The 18,754-nt window shown below is 40.8% G+C and overlaps 1 protein-coding gene across 3 annotated transcripts in view; it reads left to right on the top strand.

Annotated features, from left to right (window-relative positions):
- Nucleotides 1-16,228, top strand: part of EIF3A (eukaryotic translation initiation factor 3 subunit A) — a 36,042-nt gene extending 19,814 nt beyond the window's left edge. Inside the window, exons 14-22 of one of the 3 annotated variants that reach the window (XM_087765173.1) lie at nucleotides 1,666-1,779; nucleotides 2,050-2,172; nucleotides 3,154-3,307; nucleotides 4,331-4,515; nucleotides 6,305-6,393; nucleotides 10,606-11,447; nucleotides 12,798-12,972; nucleotides 13,412-13,581; nucleotides 14,941-16,228. In XM_087765173.1, coding sequence (XP_087621299.1) covers nucleotides 1,666-1,779; nucleotides 2,050-2,172; nucleotides 3,154-3,307; nucleotides 4,331-4,515; nucleotides 6,305-6,393; nucleotides 10,606-11,447; nucleotides 12,798-12,972; nucleotides 13,412-13,581; nucleotides 14,941-15,182 — 2,094 coding nt within the window. In that variant the 3' untranslated portion in view covers nucleotides 15,183-16,228. The other 2 variants (XM_087765174.1, XM_087765175.1) reach the window with 2 other exon arrangements.
- The last annotated feature ends 2,526 nt before the right edge of the window (nucleotides 16,229-18,754 follow it).

Genomic DNA, 18,754 nt, shown 5'->3' with positions numbered 1-18,754 from the left:
ATTGTATAAAACTAAAAAAGGTAAATGTGTTAAAAAACAACTGAGTTTCTAGTATCTGTGCACAAATCTGTTCTAATTAGTGGCGTTGACTTGAAAAAGGACCCTTAAGCTATACGTAAACTGAGTCCTAGTTGGGAAGACTTGTAACTGGAAGATGTTCAGGGAAGATTAAATGTTCACAGAAGGTGAGGCCATTATAGAGAAGCTAAATTTACTTAGTTGTATTAGTCCTTAGTGAAACAGAGGAAATTCCACTTGCTAGAGCCCTTCTAGATGGCAGAATAGTGTCTGCCTGAAACTTGGGTGACTATAGAAGTGTGAGGAACGTGTCGTCATAGTAAATAGAAATATATAGCCTGGGCAAGGTGAAGCTCAGCCAGGACTTCCGGCAGCATTCAACAAAGAAACAGAGGTTATATGATACAGTTGGTCATTCAAGTCACTTAAAACTGGCTTGGTACTAGAAAGTGGCAAGTTACTTAAAAAGGTTTCAATGAGGATCTTTTCTGCTGCGGGCCTGTAAGCCTGAGCAAAGTAGTAGAAAATTTAGCAGTAGAATTAGTCATCACCTGGGTAAATATGATCTACCTGGAAAGGTCAGCACAGCTTCTAGAAAAGAATTGTAAGCCATGGCTTCCTCTTGGAGTTCTCTGAAGTCGTCAAAACAAGCGTATGAATAAGGGTGATTTGGTTGGTGTAACTAAGTTGGATTTTCCAAAAGGCTTTTTACAAAGTTCTTCACCAAAGAAAACTTAGCAGCTGTGGGATAAAAGGAAGAGTCTTTGAATGATGTTCAGTTTAGATAGATCTAAAATACTTTATGTAGGGAAAGTGGAAAATAAGTATCCCCCAGTCTTTAGCTTTGCATATTACATGATGGGCTCCAGACTTAACATTCGTAGTCAGCAATGAGAACTTGGTGGTTCTGCATTTCAAGCACTGTGTGCAGTTCTCGTCTCTTTATCTCAAAAAGGATGCGGTTGAACAGGATGTTTGAGAGGAGGCCAACAAGAATTATCAATGATGTGGATTAGCTTCTGTGTAAGAAATGTCTATGTAAATTAATACCCCTACATCTGAAAGACTTCTGGAGAGGGGATGTGGTAGCAGTCTATAAGAGTGTTGTAATAGCTGATGATGGGGAGCAGTTCTCGCACTGACAGCAAGGGATCGTGAACTAGGAAGCATCAAATGAAGCTAGGAGGAGTTGTGTTCAGTACTGTTTGTAGGTGGAAGGTGGGTCTTCATGCTGTAAGCCGTGGACACACAGGAGTTCTTTCCAAAGTATGTTGTTGTATATGAAAAGCTTCTTTGAGTTCAAAAGGACAAGAGGAGAAATCCACTGATGCCTACTCAATACAAAAACACGTCAACACAGGAAATCCTGGGAGCTGAAAACTGATGATGCTGAGAGAGTATTGTGTATATGCCTGCCTCTATTCTTCCGTCCTTGCCTAGGAGTGCATTTAGTTGCCAGTGGTAGAGGCAGGTTCTTGGTTAGGTGGACCTTTGATGTGGTCCGACATGGTTGCTCTTATGTAATATACCAGATATATTGGAGAAGCCTTCAGATATCGGGGTTTTCTTTGGGGGATGCTGAAGATTGAGTCTTCCAGATTTGGTCTTTGCATTATGACACGCTAAAGGTACATTATCTTTGTTTAGATTGACTATTTTGAAAGAGCGAAGCGCTTAGAAGAAATTCCTTTAATAAAGACTGCATATGAGGAGCAAAGAGTGCATGATATGGAGCTGTGGGAGCAACAAGAAGAAGAAAGGGTAAGAATTTTTTGTTCAGGTGATAAAATCCCATTAGCAATGAATGGAAAACAGTGGTTTTGCAGTGTCCTTTTTTCCCAGTTCAATTCAAGGGAAGAAGAGAAAAAGTTGGTATGAAGTGTTAACTTTGTGCTAGTGGACAGCAGTTTCTTCTACCTTGGATCTGAAAGAGGAAACGATAATTTCTCTTTCTAGTGGCTGAGGTAGATTGAATACAAATACATAGTAAGATTTTACTTTGTAATACTTTTTATATTATCTGTTTTTTAGATCACCACTTTGCAGTTGGAGCGTGAGAAAGCCCTTGAGCATAAGAACAGACTCTCAAGGATGTTGGAGGACAGAGATTTATTTGAAGCCAGGCTCAAAGCATCACGGCGAACAGTTTACGAGGTACATGAGATATGGTATTGTAATAAAATATTACCCTAAAGTGAGGAACTAAACTCGTGACCCAGTGATTCTTCATGAAAACTAGAAACAAATTAGTATCTAGAATGGCTCAGAATCATGGAATTGTTTATTTTCTGCTTTGAAAAAAAAAAAAAAAACCCAAACCAAACAAAACCCAGACTTGGACTCATTCTTATCGCTTATGATTTTTGACAACTTGTGGAATAACTTATATGGCAAATAGTTATCTAAAAGATAGTTAAATTATTTATTTCAATACAGCTATTAGTTGGTGAGCCTTGGGTACCATATGAGCAGCCGGCTGTATCTGTATGAGTACTTGGATTTACTGTGGTGATGGAATAATACTGACAATAATACTGAAGCTGAGAAATAGATAGAAATAAGTGTCTATTGCTTTTTTAATCCTTTTGTTTGAATCTGGGAATTATTTTTATACTCCAAGTATTTGCTACTTCAAGTTATGTTTGCAAAATTTAATAACAAATTAGACCACAAGAGCGGGGAAAGAACTGTGCCTTTGTCCCTTGCTCTACATCTTTAAAATTCTCTGCTGAGGCTGTTAGTAGCTTTGATTATTTGGCTATGTTGCAGTAAGTACTGGTTTAAAAAAAGGGGGGGGGGGGGCAAAAGATGTACTTTATCATGTTAAGTAACTGCATATGATTCTTTGCAACATTATAGATTACCTGAAGTTATGTATTTACTTTCCTGAAAAAGCAGATGAAGGACTAAAAATTGTGCATGCTGATTGTCTTTCTTCAAAGTAGGAGTATATTCCCTTATACGAAATTTATTGCAGAAAAGGTTGAAATGGCCAACAGGTAGTTGTCTTTCAGTGGAGCAAAGTTAATACGCTGCAGTTGTGTTTCTGTGCAGCTTTATTTAGCAATTTGTGTAGCTGTCTAGCTCTTAAACATTACAGTTGTAGTGGTTTCATGTGTAGTCTTTGTATTTCAGGATAAACTCAAGCAGTTCCAGGAACGGTTAGCAGAAGAGAGGCGTAATCGTTTGGAGGAACGCAAGAAACAACGCAAAGAAGAGAGACGCATTACTTACTACAGAGAGAAGGAGGAAGAAGAGCAAAGATTACGAGAAGAACAGCTGCTTAAAGGTATGATTGAGAACCTGATTATTTTATCTTTTGCATCCTTGACCCGTTCCAGATGTGTACACAGCTAAATTCTGGTTTCCCTGTTTCACTGTATTGGAGGAAGGCTCTTCATGTTCAGTCAGCAGTGAAGACTGTGTTTGTTCCTATTAGATACTGTACCTTTGCATTTTACCTCCTAAATGCTTACACGTGCAGCATAAAGATGAAGGTAAAGCTTTATAGGAGGAAGGGAAAATGAAAGCAAATGAGTGCTTCCTGCCCCCCTTCTCCCAGACATGAATAGAGGAGGAGATAAAGTAAGGGAGGCTAATGAAAAATTGAGTCTTTGATTTTAGTCATTTAGTTTGAGTTCTGGCCGCTTGTTTGTGCACATCTTAAAGAGAACAGAAAGGGAGCATTGGTGTCAGATCAAGAACTCAAGAATTGTAAGCAACTCACACACCTTTCTTTGTGAATTGCTTTGTCTGGTAGCCCGTTTCAAGGCTTTAGAAGAGAAGGGGTGATAGGCATCCTGTAAGGGAAATTTCTTTCCTACTTGTCACTTGGCAGATGAAGATTTTATGTGTCAGAGTTATAATCATGCAGTATTTAAAAACCAAACCAACAAAAAACAAGCAGTCCTGAATATCAAATTTCTGATACTGCTAGCTGATTTTTTTGTTTGATCTTTTCTAAGGAAGGGTTCCTCTACCATGCTTGAGGTAGTTGCTGATATTTTAGCTGGCACATTTCTGGTCTGTGCATTGAGTAAACATATGGGTACTGGAACATTTTTCTGTCCTTCCTCGCTAGCAGCTGTTGTTCAGAGTGTCAGGTTAATGGATGTATCAAGATTTCCTGTCCTGTTGCTTTGGAGTTAGGATGCTTCCAGAAAACAGATTTTGTGGTTAAACACATCCTGTGAAATGCTTGTTTACTTTTTTTTTTTTTTAAGGAGTCAAAGGGTATTTTGTAACCCTTCACACACAGCAAAGTAATGGAATTTATTTTGGTAAAACGTTCTATTTATTTTCCTAACTGCAGAGCGCGAGGAAAAGGAACGCATTGAGCGTGAGAAACGTGAGCAGGAACAGCGTGAATACCAGGAACATCTCAAAAAGCTAGAAGAGCTAGAGAAGAAAAAACGTCAAAGAGAAATGGAGATAGAAGAAAGAGAGCGTCGTCGAGAAGAAGAAAGGAGAGGTCTGGATGACCCATTTTCAAGAAAGGTGGGTAAATACTTGCAGGTTTGTTTTCTTTTTGACTGCTCCCTCTTCTGTAGATTATTTGGAAGAAGACGGTAGTACTGTAAAATCATAGACTATTCTTTTTTTAAGCATGAGTAGCATAAGTGGCTAATTTAATAGTTAAGTGATTGTCACTTAGTTTCAGCTCCCTATCAGGATCCGGAGTCTGTAGTTCAGTAATAAAGTAAAACAAAGAAACTACTAAGATCTCCAATCTGTTAAAAAACTAAACCAATGAAGACTTAAAATAAATATTGAATAAAAATTTCTTTAATGCAAAAGAGGAAGGCTATATTGGAAGCAAGTATAGTGACTCGTGCCAAAGTCAGGAATTAGAGTAGATACTGAAGGAAAATCGCAGACTAAACATAAAAGCATAGTTTTACATTTTATAAGAAATATGCCATAACATAAAGCATAGAAACAAGAGGTGTGTGCAACTTTCCATTTACAAATATAAGTATTGGGGAAAACCATTATCCCAGTCCAACAGGAAACAAAGTGAAAGTTATTTGCAAATAAATGTTTAATGGTTTAAAAACATATAAATGAGTACCACAAACCTTCTATGCTTCCACTTTTTTTGAGAGCTTATCAATAAGAGAACTAGTTTTACTTTTCACCCACCATAGCCATTGTCTTTGATAATGCATACTTCATTGAGCAACACTGAAGATAAGTGATCAGAGCTTGTATAAATTGTTTTGGTTATTTACCTGATAGACTATCACCACCAGTATTTTTCATGTAAGAGGTACTCCTAGCTGTGGACACTTGATTATACAGAAAAGCTTACTCAGGTTCTGAGGAAGATATCTGTACCACTTGAAAAACGCTATTGGCAGTTTTGGGATTCTTTCTTTGCTCACCCTTGTCTGTTGGGGTCATTTCTACAATCAGGTTGTCAAAAACGTTTGAGTAGACACTCCGGGAGTAGTGGATATGCGAGATCTTGCGCAACCTGTGTATTTCCCCATATTGAAGTGTAGACTTTGACAAATAAAAACACTTTTCAAAGAGCAATTTAAAACCAGAGGTTGTGTGTGTATGTGAAATCAGATATTTTACATGGTTTACCTAATTTGCTTCTTGTGGTAGAATTAAGGAATAAAGCAACTGTGTTAGAAATAGTTTAAATGGTTTGTCTTTGTCCAGCAATGGGGAGAGACATTTTACCTTTATTAAAAAAAAATGTTGATTATTGCTCTGCCCTGCATCTAAGCAACCTGTGTGAATCCCAAATACCTCACTCGTTCTGTGCATTGAGGTACCATATTAAAGTGTTGTATAAACCTGGAACAAAATGGTCCCTGCTACCGAGAGCTTTCGGTTTATTCAGTTACATTTTCTGATCTGATTAGAAAGAACAAAACCAAATCATTTTTTTTTAAGTCATTCCTACTGTCATTGAGCAGCAGGAAAGTGAAACTGTTAAAACATCTTTTTTGTGTTAACGGGTGGTAGCTATGGCTCATTGTAGCTATTGTTCATACACTCATTCATAAACTTTTTAGTGTATTTGCATGTATCCTACCCTATTAGTAAAGTGTGTGTCACAAAGGGGACCATACTGTTTTTAAAGTTTGCCAGAAACAATAGTTAATTAAGACCATACTTAAGTTATTCAAGCTCCCGATAGTTCGGTATTCTCTACAGTGTAACAAGTGAGTTTTTAATGATATAGCATGTTCTGAAAGGAGTAAATTATATGTTGAAAATCTTCATTTTAAAATATTCAGAGAGAATGTTCCTAATTTCTTTTGACATACAGGAATCTCGTTGGGGTGATAGGGAGTCTGAAAGCTCTTGGAGAAGAGGTGGTGAGACAGAATCTGAATGGCGACGAGCACCAGTGGAAAGGTAATCGCTGGGTTACTAAGCACCAGTTGTATTGGGCTCAAAATGTGTAGGCTCTCTTTTTAATGCTACTGCTGAAGCTGCACTGAGTAATATCTCATGCCTTTAGGTCTCTGAAAGTTACCTTCTATTCAAAAATTGCTTTGTAAGGATCTCGGAATGAGAGAGGCGTTTTATCTTGGAACTGCATTCAGATAACATTCCTAGTTTATTTAGCTTAGATATGTGAAAGCTAGCAGACACCTTCTGCATCTGATAAACAACTTGCTTCCTTGGCTTCTTTTTTAAATTAAAAACTTCTGTCCTACTCAAGCATTGGTGTCAGTTGTATAAGTACAGAATGGGGAAGGATGATGAACAAAGGCAGGGTTCCTAGGTGATGAAACTGTTCGAGATTTTCAGTTAGAAAACTGACAGTAATATATAAGAATAGTGAAGTCAAAATTCAGAGTCTTAAACTATTCAAGTCCCAGAGTGAGTCACAGAGCAGAAAATATGTGCCATAAACTAAAACAAAGTTCTGAAAGACTGTATTGAACAGAAAAGGAAGGACTTCTGAGGGAAGAATATTCTGAAGGTACTTTGCACTTTAAAAAAAAAAAAAACAAAAACCAAACCACCAAACGCTTGTTCACATCTATGTATATCTTTTAGGAATTTTGGATATGTTCACTAATAATGAAGACTGTTTATGCAGTTGTAGAAAATAAGATCTTTAACATTTGTCCATCCCTCTGCTCCACAACAGGATGAGCTGTACCTAAAATATTTCTGATGATGCACGTCTAGTTGTTCTTAAAGGCCTGTGCTGATGGAGATACTGCTGCTTGTTCCAACTGGCAGTATGTTTTATTGCTTAATTAGCCTTCTAGGTAGATAGATTTTTATAAATGTCTAACCTTAATTTCCAGTGCAGCAATTTAAATCCATTACAGCTTACTCTGACACCAGTGGAAGCAAATTAATTTATTATTTCTCTCTCTAGTAATTTCTTCTAACATATTTGAAGAGTATGATCTTTCGATAAACAAAAAAGTCTTCCAGTCTTTCCTTAAAAGCTGTGATGGCATTCTTGATAGTGATCCGCTTTCTCGTGAATGGCAAAATGAAAAATTGAATGAAACTTCTGGGTGAAGCCTTTAACTATTAACCTATTGCAGAATTGTTTAATCCTGCTATTTGTATGCTTCAATGTGATATTTTTTTCCACAACAGAATGATACAGGTGACCCATATTCATTTTTGAATAGCATAGAGTTCTTCTGAATATCTTGTCTTAGTCATTTCTCATTCAACTTTTGTAGAAATCGAGCCGAGTGACTGCTGAGGAGCTAAAATTAGGCATATTTTGGATTATTATGTAGCATGTTCAGTAAAACTTTCCTTCTCTCTTTTACTAAAAGGAATATACTGAAGAATACTAAAATTAAAATTAATGTATCTGTGGAATTTTAAGTAAAGGAATGTTTCTCAATTATTTTGTTTTTGCTGAACTTAAGAAATAACAAAGTAAAAGTGATGATGCTCAGACATAATTGCAGAAGAAAGGTGTAATTCTGCATTCTTCAGTAGTCCCTAGTCTACCTTCAGTTGTATTTTAATCCTAAAGGGAAAATGTGTTGGGTACAAAGACAGCAGTGCAAACCTAACTGCGAGTGAGTAAAGTAATTCCAAAATGTACTTCTGAATTGAGTGATAAAAGCAGTAACATAGAGGACAGCGCATCCCATTTAATTTGCAGCCTGTATCTAGCTGTAAGTACAGCTATTGGATATATGCATTAAAAGTCCTTATGGATGCTAGTACAAGGAGAGAAGCTATAAAATTTGTCTTGCAGACAATTTCTCATGGAAGTGGCACAGTCCTGGCGTACATGCCGTATGGGTACCCAGGTCCGTACAGTCACGGGGCAACCAGTGGTACTGTGCAGCAATCCCCAGAGTGCTGGACTCCAGGTGATCGGCACGTTCCAGTGTTCTCAGTCTTTTCCGTACCACAGTTTCAGTTACGTGAAAAAACAGATTACAGAAAGGCAGAAGAGTCCAGCAAGGGCTGTTTGTCTCTTGGACAGCTAGTGGCTTTATTTTAAGTTATAACTAGACTGTGCGTATTTGCTTTGTTGCTTCACTGTGCAAGAAAGGTAGTTATCGTAAGAAACAAAGGAGGAAAGTAAAACTAATGATCTTTCTGTGATAGATGTAATAAAATTTTATAAGGAAGAGAAGAAAGTCAATCCTGATATAAAAAAATATTGCAATTGCAGGAAAAAGAGGTTAACATAAAAGCGCTATGTAGGAGTTAAATTAAAAGCCTGTTGGTTTAGCAGAAAAAGTCGTTTTATGGTGGTACCTCTTGTTCCAGTTATAAACCTGTAACAGTGGTGGACACCCTAGTGTGAACTTTGCCAGCAAATCTGTGCTTTATTTGGGAAAGCTGTCTGCATGCTTTCAGGTCTTGTAGATCTGTGTGTAGGGGGTTTAGAGGTTATTGAAAAATGGGTTATATAACAGAAACTGGATTGCATTACTACCAGTGACTGCCATTCAGTAATATTCTTAATATTCATGCATCCCTCTGTTCTCATTAATTTATCAGATGCTGTTTGGCTTAATTTCAGTAAACTTTTAAAGTGGGAGTTAGGATTTCTAAAAGGGAAAGAAGGACAAAAGCTGAAATAGGAACACTAAAGTTGTGAAATGGGAAAAAAGGTAAAAACAACAGAAGAATAATTCCAGTTTAAAAATTAGAGTAGTAGTAGTTTAAAAGTGGTAGTTAAAAAAATAGATTTTAAAAAATCTTAAAACCCTGAAACAGTACCTAAGTATGAATGAATTAAATACTTGTTAATTTGATGAACTTTATAACTATTTTTCTACATGTTTTTTATGTCAAAATAATCAGATTTTTCAAAGCAGAAGATTATCCAATTTGAGTTTAAATGGAAGTTAACAATCTCCATGTCTTGGTTTTATCTCACAGCTCAATGGTAATTGCATTCTCCCTTATCCTTCCAAAACGAGGAAGTATGCTGCTCACAATTCCTCAAAAATCTTGAGATGCAGTGTTGTCACAAACTGTTGCCTCTTTGTTCTCACCTCTTGGAGTCCTACATCTGTTGTTTTGTAGCAAGTCGTTGCTGTTCTTCTGTTTACATTTTAGTAGCATAGTGGATTTCTAAACCTGTGGGGGTTTTTTGGTTTGGTTTTGATTTCTTTTTTTTTTTTTTTTTTGAATCCGTGAGATTCAACTCCAGTGCAGTTTCTCTTCTCTTGCCAAGAAGCAGGCACCAGTACATCTTTATGATGTACTATTGCTTGTTTCTTTTTATGGCTGAAGAACTAGCTTAGGAAGGTTCATTTCCTGAAATAGAGAAACTAATCTGGTGACAAAGCTGAGGTTTATGGTCTCAATATATGTGTAAAATCCTCTAGACATTAAACTAAATGGCGTGTCCAGAGAAGTGACAAGAGTGGAAGGCTCTAACCGTTGTTCAGCAGTGTCTGATCTTTTCAGTGCTACAAATCCAAACATATTTCAAAGATGAACTGATGACTTAATAGCCCAGGGAAAATTCTCACCAATTCTTTACTTCCCATGTACATCCTAGTAAGGAGCATCTGTGCAAGCACTGATAGCTTGCCAGAGCCTGGTGCACCCCGGTTGCTGTCAGGGAGCAGCGGTGGATTGAGTCATGAGTTTACTGCGTTGTCCGGCCGTATCTAGTTGTGGATGCTTGTCAGTGAAAGTATTGCCAATCTGTTGGGCCGGAACTGTGCCAAAGCATATGAAAACAGGGATTGGCCTGTAGGGTTGGCATGTGTGTGAAGAAGGGGCATACCTACCTGACAGTTGTGGGTTTTTAAATACTGGTTCTTTGAGACTTAGCTTGGTGTAGAAGCCAAACCTCTTCTCTGTTGTGTTGCAGCAGATAACCAACAGGGGACTGTAGTCAAAACTGTTGTTTTGAAGGAGGTAAGAAACTGCTCCGTCTTTACTGAAGCTGTAGGGATGGTGGCCTACCACTTTCCCATAGCGATGAAGGCAATTAGAACGTGTGCGTTTGAAAACTACGAGCTCTGTAAATGTGTTTGCAATCACACATCAAGTGGATACATTCAGAAACGGCCTTTGAGGGGTTTGGTACTGTCGATCTAATACGTAAGGTTTTCCTGGATGTCAGCTTCTACTTTTTGCTTATTCCCTATGGTTTTATAGAGATTGGCGTCGAGGAGAAGCAAGAGATGATGAAAGACCTTTCCGACGAGGAGACGATCTGCCGCGGCGAGGAGACGATCTGCCGCGACGAGGAGATGATCTGCCCCGACGTGGTGCTCCAGAAGAAAAGGAACGTCCTTCTGTGGAATCGATGGAGGACAGGCCACCCAGGCGTGAAGGGGATGAGGACAGGCCACCCAGGCGTGATGGGGATGAGGACAGGCCGCCCAGACGTGGATTGGATGAGGACAGGCCGCCCAGGCGTGGTTTGGATGATGATAGAGGGAGCTGGCGGGCTGCAGATGACGACAGGGGTCCCAGGCGTGGAATGGATGACGACAGGGGTCCCAGGCGTGGAATGGATGACGACAGGGGTCCCAGGCGTGGAATGGATGATGACAGGCCACCCAGACGTGCCTTGGATGACGACAGGCCACCCAGACGTGCCTTGGATGACGACAGGCCACCCCGGCGCGGCTTGGATGACGACAGAGGCAGTTGGCGTGCCGCAGATGATGACAGAGGACCCAGGCGTGGGCTGGACGATGACAGGCCACCCAGACGGGTGTTGGATGATGACAGGCCACCCAGGCGTGGGCTGGATGACGACCGGGGCAGCTGGCGTGCCGCAGATGACGACAGGGGTCCCAGGCGGGGGATGGATGATGACAGAGGTCCCAGGCGCGGGATGGATGACGACAGGATGTCAAGGCGTGATGATGACAGGGGACCATGGCGTAGCGCAGATGATGACAGGCTCTCCAGACGAGATGATGACAGGGGTCCATGGCGTAGCGGTGATGATTCAAGGCCAGGTCCTTGGAGACCATTTGGTAAACCAGGTAAAATACAATAATATAATAACCTTCCCTCGAAAGGATGTGTTAACCTAGCAGATAAGGGATGTAATGTACTTGATGCCAGAGATGGGAGAATCAACTCTGAAAATGTCTGGATTAATTTGGTTAATGTTGACACTCCTTTACTTAGTATAATTAAACCTTTTAATTTGGTTGAATTAAAAAAAAAATGCAGCAGTGTTTGTTGCTTGCCTGGAAGATGGCTAAAGGTCACATAGTAATGCTGGTAATTTACCTATGTGCAAAACCAAAATACACAAGTTGAATGCTCTGATGGGAGAGAAACATTCTCACTAGATCAGCCCGCCCTGGTCTCTTTCCCTGCCCCCTCTATACGTCTGGAATTAACCTCCTAAGGAGGATTTTGATACGTCATTCAAGTGGGTCTGGTTTTGATAAGCTTTTTTTGTATACAAAGATATTCCTGTTTTTATCATTCCTTTTTTGCTTTTGTGGCTACCTTTCTTGAAAATCCTGCTTTGAGCAGGAGCTTGGACTAGGTTACCTTCCAAGGTCCCTTACAATCTGAGTTACCCTATTCTTGCATAGTTTATTTTTAGTCTTAAGTCTTGTCGATGGTGACTACTACAACTGTTTCTGATTGTTTTCAGAACTGTTGATGACGTTTAAATGTTAGATATGATTTTGATATCCTGGTTCTTTTTATTCAGATTTATGTATTCACAGGCGCCGCATCAGCTTTTATAGATGCTAATTCTGTAATCCAAACCCATAGAAAAGTTAGCATAAATCTCAATACTCGCACTCCAATAGCGTTCTCCTTTTTCCTATTTCAAGAAAAAGCAGGCTGCATAATAAAGAACTCCCATTCATAAATAACTGAACAATATTGCAGGATGCACTGTGTAAGTAGATGGTAAACTACAGCCATATTTTTAAAGTAGTGCTTTAAAAAGCAGTAAGTTCTTAAAAAATTTGATTGCCTAAAACTGCCTCACTTATACGATTTTCACAAAGGAATCTGCTGTCTAAGCTACCCCCTTTATTTCTTCCTGCACTTGTTTTGCACGAGACCCCTGAGGAATTTGTGGTTTCTGATGGAAAACTGCAGGGTGTAATCAGCTCTGCTAAACTGTTATGGGCAGTCCTGATAGATGAAGTACATATTACTGCCTTTATATTCAGCAGTTTCTACAGTGTTTTGTCTATGGCTTCCACTCCATGTGCACACTTTTTACAAGCATCTCGAGTTGGATCCTCAGGGATCAAAACTTGAAGAACCAGTTTCTGTGAGGGAAGTAAAGGATTCTTTGTCTACAGAGAGATCAGAGGTCAGTCACAAATTCCTTTGACTGTGTTTCTTTCTTATAGGGGGATGGAGAGAACGAGAAAAGGCTCGTGAGGATAGCTGGGGGCCTCCCCGAGACTCCAGACCTCCAGGAGACCGGGAATGGGATCGAGACAAAGATCGTGATGAAAATGAGAAAGACCGTGAATTTGACAGAGAGAGAGATTTTGATCGAGATGATCGTTTTAGGCGTCCCAGGTTTGACTTCTCTGTTCAAATACTTCTGGAATGTTTCTGTTTTTAATAAAAAAAAAAAAGGTGCCCTGCTGATAAAGAAATAACGTGACATCGCCTAGTGAAGGGAACAGTGATTGGTTTGTATGAAATTAAGCACTTTAAGGCAGTAAATGGATAGTGGCATTTTGGGGGCTTTTTGGTTTGTTATTTTTAAGACTACGTTAACTGTTTACAGAAGGAATCCCAAAATGCTTTACTGCTTTTTTTTTTTTTTTTTAACCTGTTATCAAGAGAATTTCATGTTAGGCTCCAGAAGAATAGACAAGGTTTTGGAAGTATGTCAGTATGTTAAACAGAGACCCTCTGGGCCTGAAAATATCCGTGTTGTGATTTATGATTGCTTCTTTCCATAGCAAAGGTAAAATCTTAACATTTAGTTTTATATTTTGAATGGCAAAAGGGATGACGCTGGTTGGAGAAGAGGACCAGCTGAGGAAACTTCTAGCTGGAGAGATTCAAGTCGCCGTGAAGAATGGGACAGAGGTGGTCGTGACATGAGAGATCGACGTGCTGATGACAGAGATGCACCCCTCAGGCGAGGACCACCACTCAGATCTGACCGTGAAGAACGTACGTTTATTTTAGTGTTCCTAAAGGCTTACATTCGTTATAGGGCCTTCATGTTACTCTGACAGCGCTAGGATGTGGTACAATGGGCATACGTTATATTTTCAGCCACTTAAACTCCCTTTGCGTAAGCAAAGTAATAGAAAGAAGCTTTAGTGTAATTGAGAATTTTTCCTTGAATCTTACCTTTTAAAAATTGTACTCTTTTCTATCATAGTAGCATTTCACATCTGCAGTGGAAGGATAACATTTTAAGTATGTAGTTTTCATAGTAGGATTGTGTTCAGGGTGAATGAAATTCTTGTACTTAAATTATCAAGATAGATGTCCCAGAAAGTAATTTCTGGCTCATTTCTTAAAACCATTAAAATGTGAGGGAAATATTTCCAAACAGGGCCTTGTGGGTTTCACACTATTAATGGCATTGCTTTTGATGAATAACCTTTTTTAATTACATACATTAACCTGTTCTAATTATGTACATTTATTAATCCTTTGCTGTGTTCTAAAAATACAGTAACAGCAAATACATTTAGCCTGAGATACCGTGTCTTCCAGTTCTGGCGTTCTCACATTCAGGATTTCGTGTCGTCTCCGCCCTGAGCGTGGGCGCTCCCTGCACGTGGGAGGGTGCTGTCAGGCAGGCGGTCTCGGGGAGCAGACCGGAACAGAGCACGGCGTACGGGACTTCAGTTGGCAGAAAGGCTGAGGGTTCTCAATGTGGAGGTTTTTAATATATCAAGAGGTTTTGGTATATGACTGTCTGATTTGGTATTTGACACAGCTTTGTTCACACATAGCTGGGGTAGAATTCTTAACATCCTTTTGGTGGAAATGAACAATTTTTCCTATAGTAAAGGATGGTGAATGCTGTTACCAGTGGAGTCGTGTCATCCAGTGCCGTTTATACCTCTGATTTCAGTAGGCTGAAGAGTAATTCGCTGTCTTTTGAGACAGTGAACACCTAAACGTTTTCCACAAGTGTGTTTAAGTTAGGTTCAGGGTTCAGCTGTTTCTAAGGACATGTTTTTATGCTTTTAATTCTGATAATAATTTAAGAATATATTTTTACAGCAGAAAACCAGGTACAGCAATAGAACATTCTTACTGCAGTTATTGTGTTTTAAAGCGGACACTTGGGTTGCTCACGACAATCCTGAATCTGAAAAGAGGCTTGAGTAGGTCCTGTCCATTACTTCACTATCAAATTAAACTGCATTTGGCCGTCATCATCATATTACCTCTTGGCAAGACCAAGGATCCGTAAATCAGACTGTCGGTGCCGGGCATATTTGTTTAAACTCTTGCAGGCTGCTGGTGGAGCATGACAAAGGTTGTTTTATTGTCTTTCTGTATTTGTAGCAAGCTCATGGCGGCGTGCTGATGATAGGAGAGAAGAACGTGGAGAAGAACGTGAAACAGTTCGGCGATCAGCTCCTGCTGCTGCTGCTCCTCCAGCTTCTGCTCCCCCACCAGCATCAAAAGATCGAGAAAGAGATGGGGAGAAGGAGAAAGGTTCCTGGAAAACAGAAAAGGAGCGTGAGCCCCTTCGCCGTACTAAAAATGAGACAGATGAAGAAGGGTGGACCACTGTACGACGCTAAGTGAAAGTCACAGAGTTTAACCAATGTTTTAGCTTTGATTTGGTCGAATCCACGGATTATATTTGTGGTTATAAACATTCTAAATTGGAATTCTTTAACAAATGTTTTGAGGTAACATGAAAGCATGAGCTTGAATTACTTACTCATATAGATTGATCATGCACAAAACTCACAGCAGAAGGTTGGAAATTGAATGCCAGGTTTTGAAATTTCAAATGATGCTTATTTCATGGGTCATTTGTTGCTAAAATAAAAAGAAGCAAGCCCAACAGCTGTCTTGAGCAATGCTTCTATCTCGCACCAAAACCGGCTGACCTTTTTATTTTTAGTCTTTCTTAATTTGGAATGGGGTATTATCGTCACAGAACATGCATTTGAAAACACCTCTGTTCACACAGTGGAATTACTGAAAAAGCGGAGCTAAATCAATTTCCATAATTAGCCAAAAAAGATAGAAAAAACATAAAAGCCCTCTTTTACATAAGTATCTTTGAGGGCAGGCGGTTTCCGAGAGACATATTTTATCACTATCCAAATTCAGTAAGTTGTTGAAATTTGAATGAAATACAATAAACATCATGAGCATTAGCTACGCTGGGATACTTTCTGTAGATTTACTTGAATACATAACGCTTATGAGGCCATTTTGCAGTCATTGTTCCAGTAATGTATACTGCTGCAGTGTACAACCACAAAACTTCAAGCTTTTACAATTTAAGTGCTTGGTAAGCATATGGCTATGTATTTTCTGTTGCCAATATCACAGCCGCTTTTTCCATTACTGGATAATTCATACCTTTCAAGGATTTATAAATATTGTCATATTTAAAATGTGTGGTTTTGGAGAAATTGTTGAATTTTCCCCCAATTCTTTGTCTTCAGGGTCAATTCTTTCCCTTTCCAAAAAAGTGATTTGTAGTAATGGCTGTGTTGACTTCAGTTTTGGGGTGCGGTAACAACGATTAACTATCTGGTCACACTGAAGCCAACACAGAACTTGCTGCTGTGTGTTTCTTCAATGATAAATAAACAACTTAAAGGAATTAGCTGCTACAGCGTCTTGCCTTTGTAGTAACTTCCTGCAGTGTACGTTCATGCAGAACAGCTGTTGAACAGCTCTTTTCTGTATGCATACCTGTTTCTGTACCAGCTGGAGGAGACCGTGAGAACACCTGGGATGGTTTCTTCCTGAGAAACCTGGTTTAATTTTAATGTGTGTGAACAGAAGTTGTAATACTCCGCTGTCCTCTTCTGAGCGTTCCAGGTCTTATTCACTTCTCAGGAAAAACTTGCTCTCGTAGTCACCTCCTGAGGGGCAGATCTTTGTGCCTTTGGAGCCTGTCCCTTCATTGCTTGTTGAGTCACAGAATTCCTTCAGAACAGTAGTCTTTGCTAAACAAACGTGTTTCTTTGTGCCTCATAGAGTCCTACAAAGGATGGAACTAGAGCATGGCAGCTATCCAGTAACAGAGAGCGCTTTCTGGGTTTGGGGTAGTGCGTGCTGCTGCTGTTCAGCTACCAGTTGCTGTCCTTGTGTCCTGTGTCGTAGGATTACAGGATCGCTCCTGTTAGAAGGGACCCCTGGAGCTCGCCAGTCCAACTTCTTGCTGCACAGTCAGGCTGTGTTACTCAGAACCACATTTCTCCAGTGTGGTCTTGAAAACCTCCAAGAATGGAGACTGGACAACCTTTCTGGGCAACCTCTTCCAATACTTGACTGCTCCCACAGTGAAAAAGCATAACCCTCTCTCTTTTTGGCTTCTGCCTGTTGTCTCTCATCCTGCTCGGGCACTGCTGCGAAAAGCCTGACTTCATTTTCCCGATAACTTCCCGCTAGGGGCTGGCTGGCTCCTGCCAGTCTCCCCAGAGCCTTCCCTTCTCCAGGCTGAACAAGCCCCGTTCCCTCAGCCTTTCCTCATGGGCGCCTGCTCCAGCCCCTGACCGTCTTGTTGGCTGAACTCGGAGAGGGGTGCTCTCTTCCCTCACCTACAGGCCTTAGTCCTCTTCAGACAGCCCAAGATCTGCGGGCTCCTGCTCAGCTTTACACCTGCCAGGGCCCCGGAGTCCATCATTGCACAGCTTCTCCCTTGGCAGCACAGCACTCTGCCCTTATCCTTGCGGAACTCCATCAGGCTCCTGCCCAGCCCATCGCGGTCTCTCTGTATGGCCGCCCTGCCCCATTGATAGTCCTCACAGTTTGGTGTCATCTGCAAACCCGCTGACAGGGCACCCTGCCGCTGCCGCCAGGTCCTTAGAAGGGTGTGGGGCCTGGCCCCGGACAGACCCCTGCAATACCCCACTCCCGGCACAGTCCACCCCATTGACCACGATGCTGGGCCTGAACATCCAACCACTTTTTCTGCCCACCTGGTTGTCCAGCTACCTAGGCTGTAACATCCTAACTTGGGCACCAGAATATTCTGTGAAAGCCTTGCTAAAGTCGAGATGAAGAACATCCAGTGCTCCTTCCCTTGCCCACAAGGGAATTTTGTTGTAGCAGGCAGGTGAGTCAGGCATGAGTTACCCTTGGTAAATCCATGCTGACTGTTGCCAGTCACCTTTTCCTGCGCGTGCCCAGAAGCATGCCCTGGAGGTGACATCTTCCACCGTTTTCCCAGGGCCTGAAGTGACACCACCTGGCCTGCAGCTTCTCAGATGGTCCTTCTGGCCTTTTCTGAAGATGGGTGCAACATTTGCCTTTCTCCAGCCATCAGGGAGATGGAAAGAGTGATTATACCTCCAGTTAATATTTTTAATTTTATCCAAACAAAGCCATTTTTACATGGGGATAAATGTTGGTGACCACTGCACCAGCTAAAGCTGTTCCCAAAGCTGTGTTCTTAACTGCTGTCATTTGAGACGGTGGTCATGTCACCAACACATGCAGTTCTCGGGACTGAGCAGCTCGAGAAAAGATCTGCAAGATGCGAGCTTTACAGACATGCCAGTGTGTTTATTTTACTGCTTGATCATTTTAGACAGAATACTAACTACAGCGATCAAAACCCAGTACTGACCAACAGCTAAAACCTCCCACCTACTGCCATCGTTACACATTAGCACAAAGTTTGGTTACCTGGAAGGGCTGATGAAGTCAAATGCATTCTCTGTCAAGCGTTGCTCTTTGACTGATTCATGCTCAGTGAAACATCTAAAATTTGCAGCGAACCTTGGAAGAACACAAACCGTCACACGCTATATTTAGAAGGCAGAACTTAAGGCTGCTGCTGGTTAAGCGGATGCAAATGCTGCTCGGTTAAAACAAATCTCCAGAGCAGGACAGGGGATCAGGCACGAGCAGTTCGGTTTCTCTCCTACTCCAGGAGCAGCCCAGGGACTGACCCCCAGCTGGTGGGCAGCGCTGAGGACCTCAGCAGAAGTAGGGTATAGACATTTAAATTTTATTTTCTCTAAAGTGCCTTTCTTCTAAATAATAAAATCAGTATTTTATGAGAATTGGCAGGCAGGGGCAATGAATGAAGCGGTGCCACTTCGGCCTTGGTGGCAGGGGCCTCGGCACGGTCGCGAGCAGGACCGGGAGCACGCTGGGGAGCCACGGTGCTGCTGGCCAG

Source organism: Nipponia nippon, unplaced genomic scaffold (genome assembly GCF_047370975.1).
Source record: "Nipponia nippon isolate SJK-2023a ecotype South Korea unplaced genomic scaffold, ASM4737097v1 scaffold_3, whole genome shotgun sequence".
Taxonomy (NCBI): domain Eukaryota; kingdom Metazoa; phylum Chordata; class Aves; order Pelecaniformes; family Threskiornithidae; genus Nipponia; species Nipponia nippon.
The sequence above is the reverse complement of the archived record's forward strand: the minus strand, read 5'-3'. Positions and strand labels throughout refer to the sequence as shown.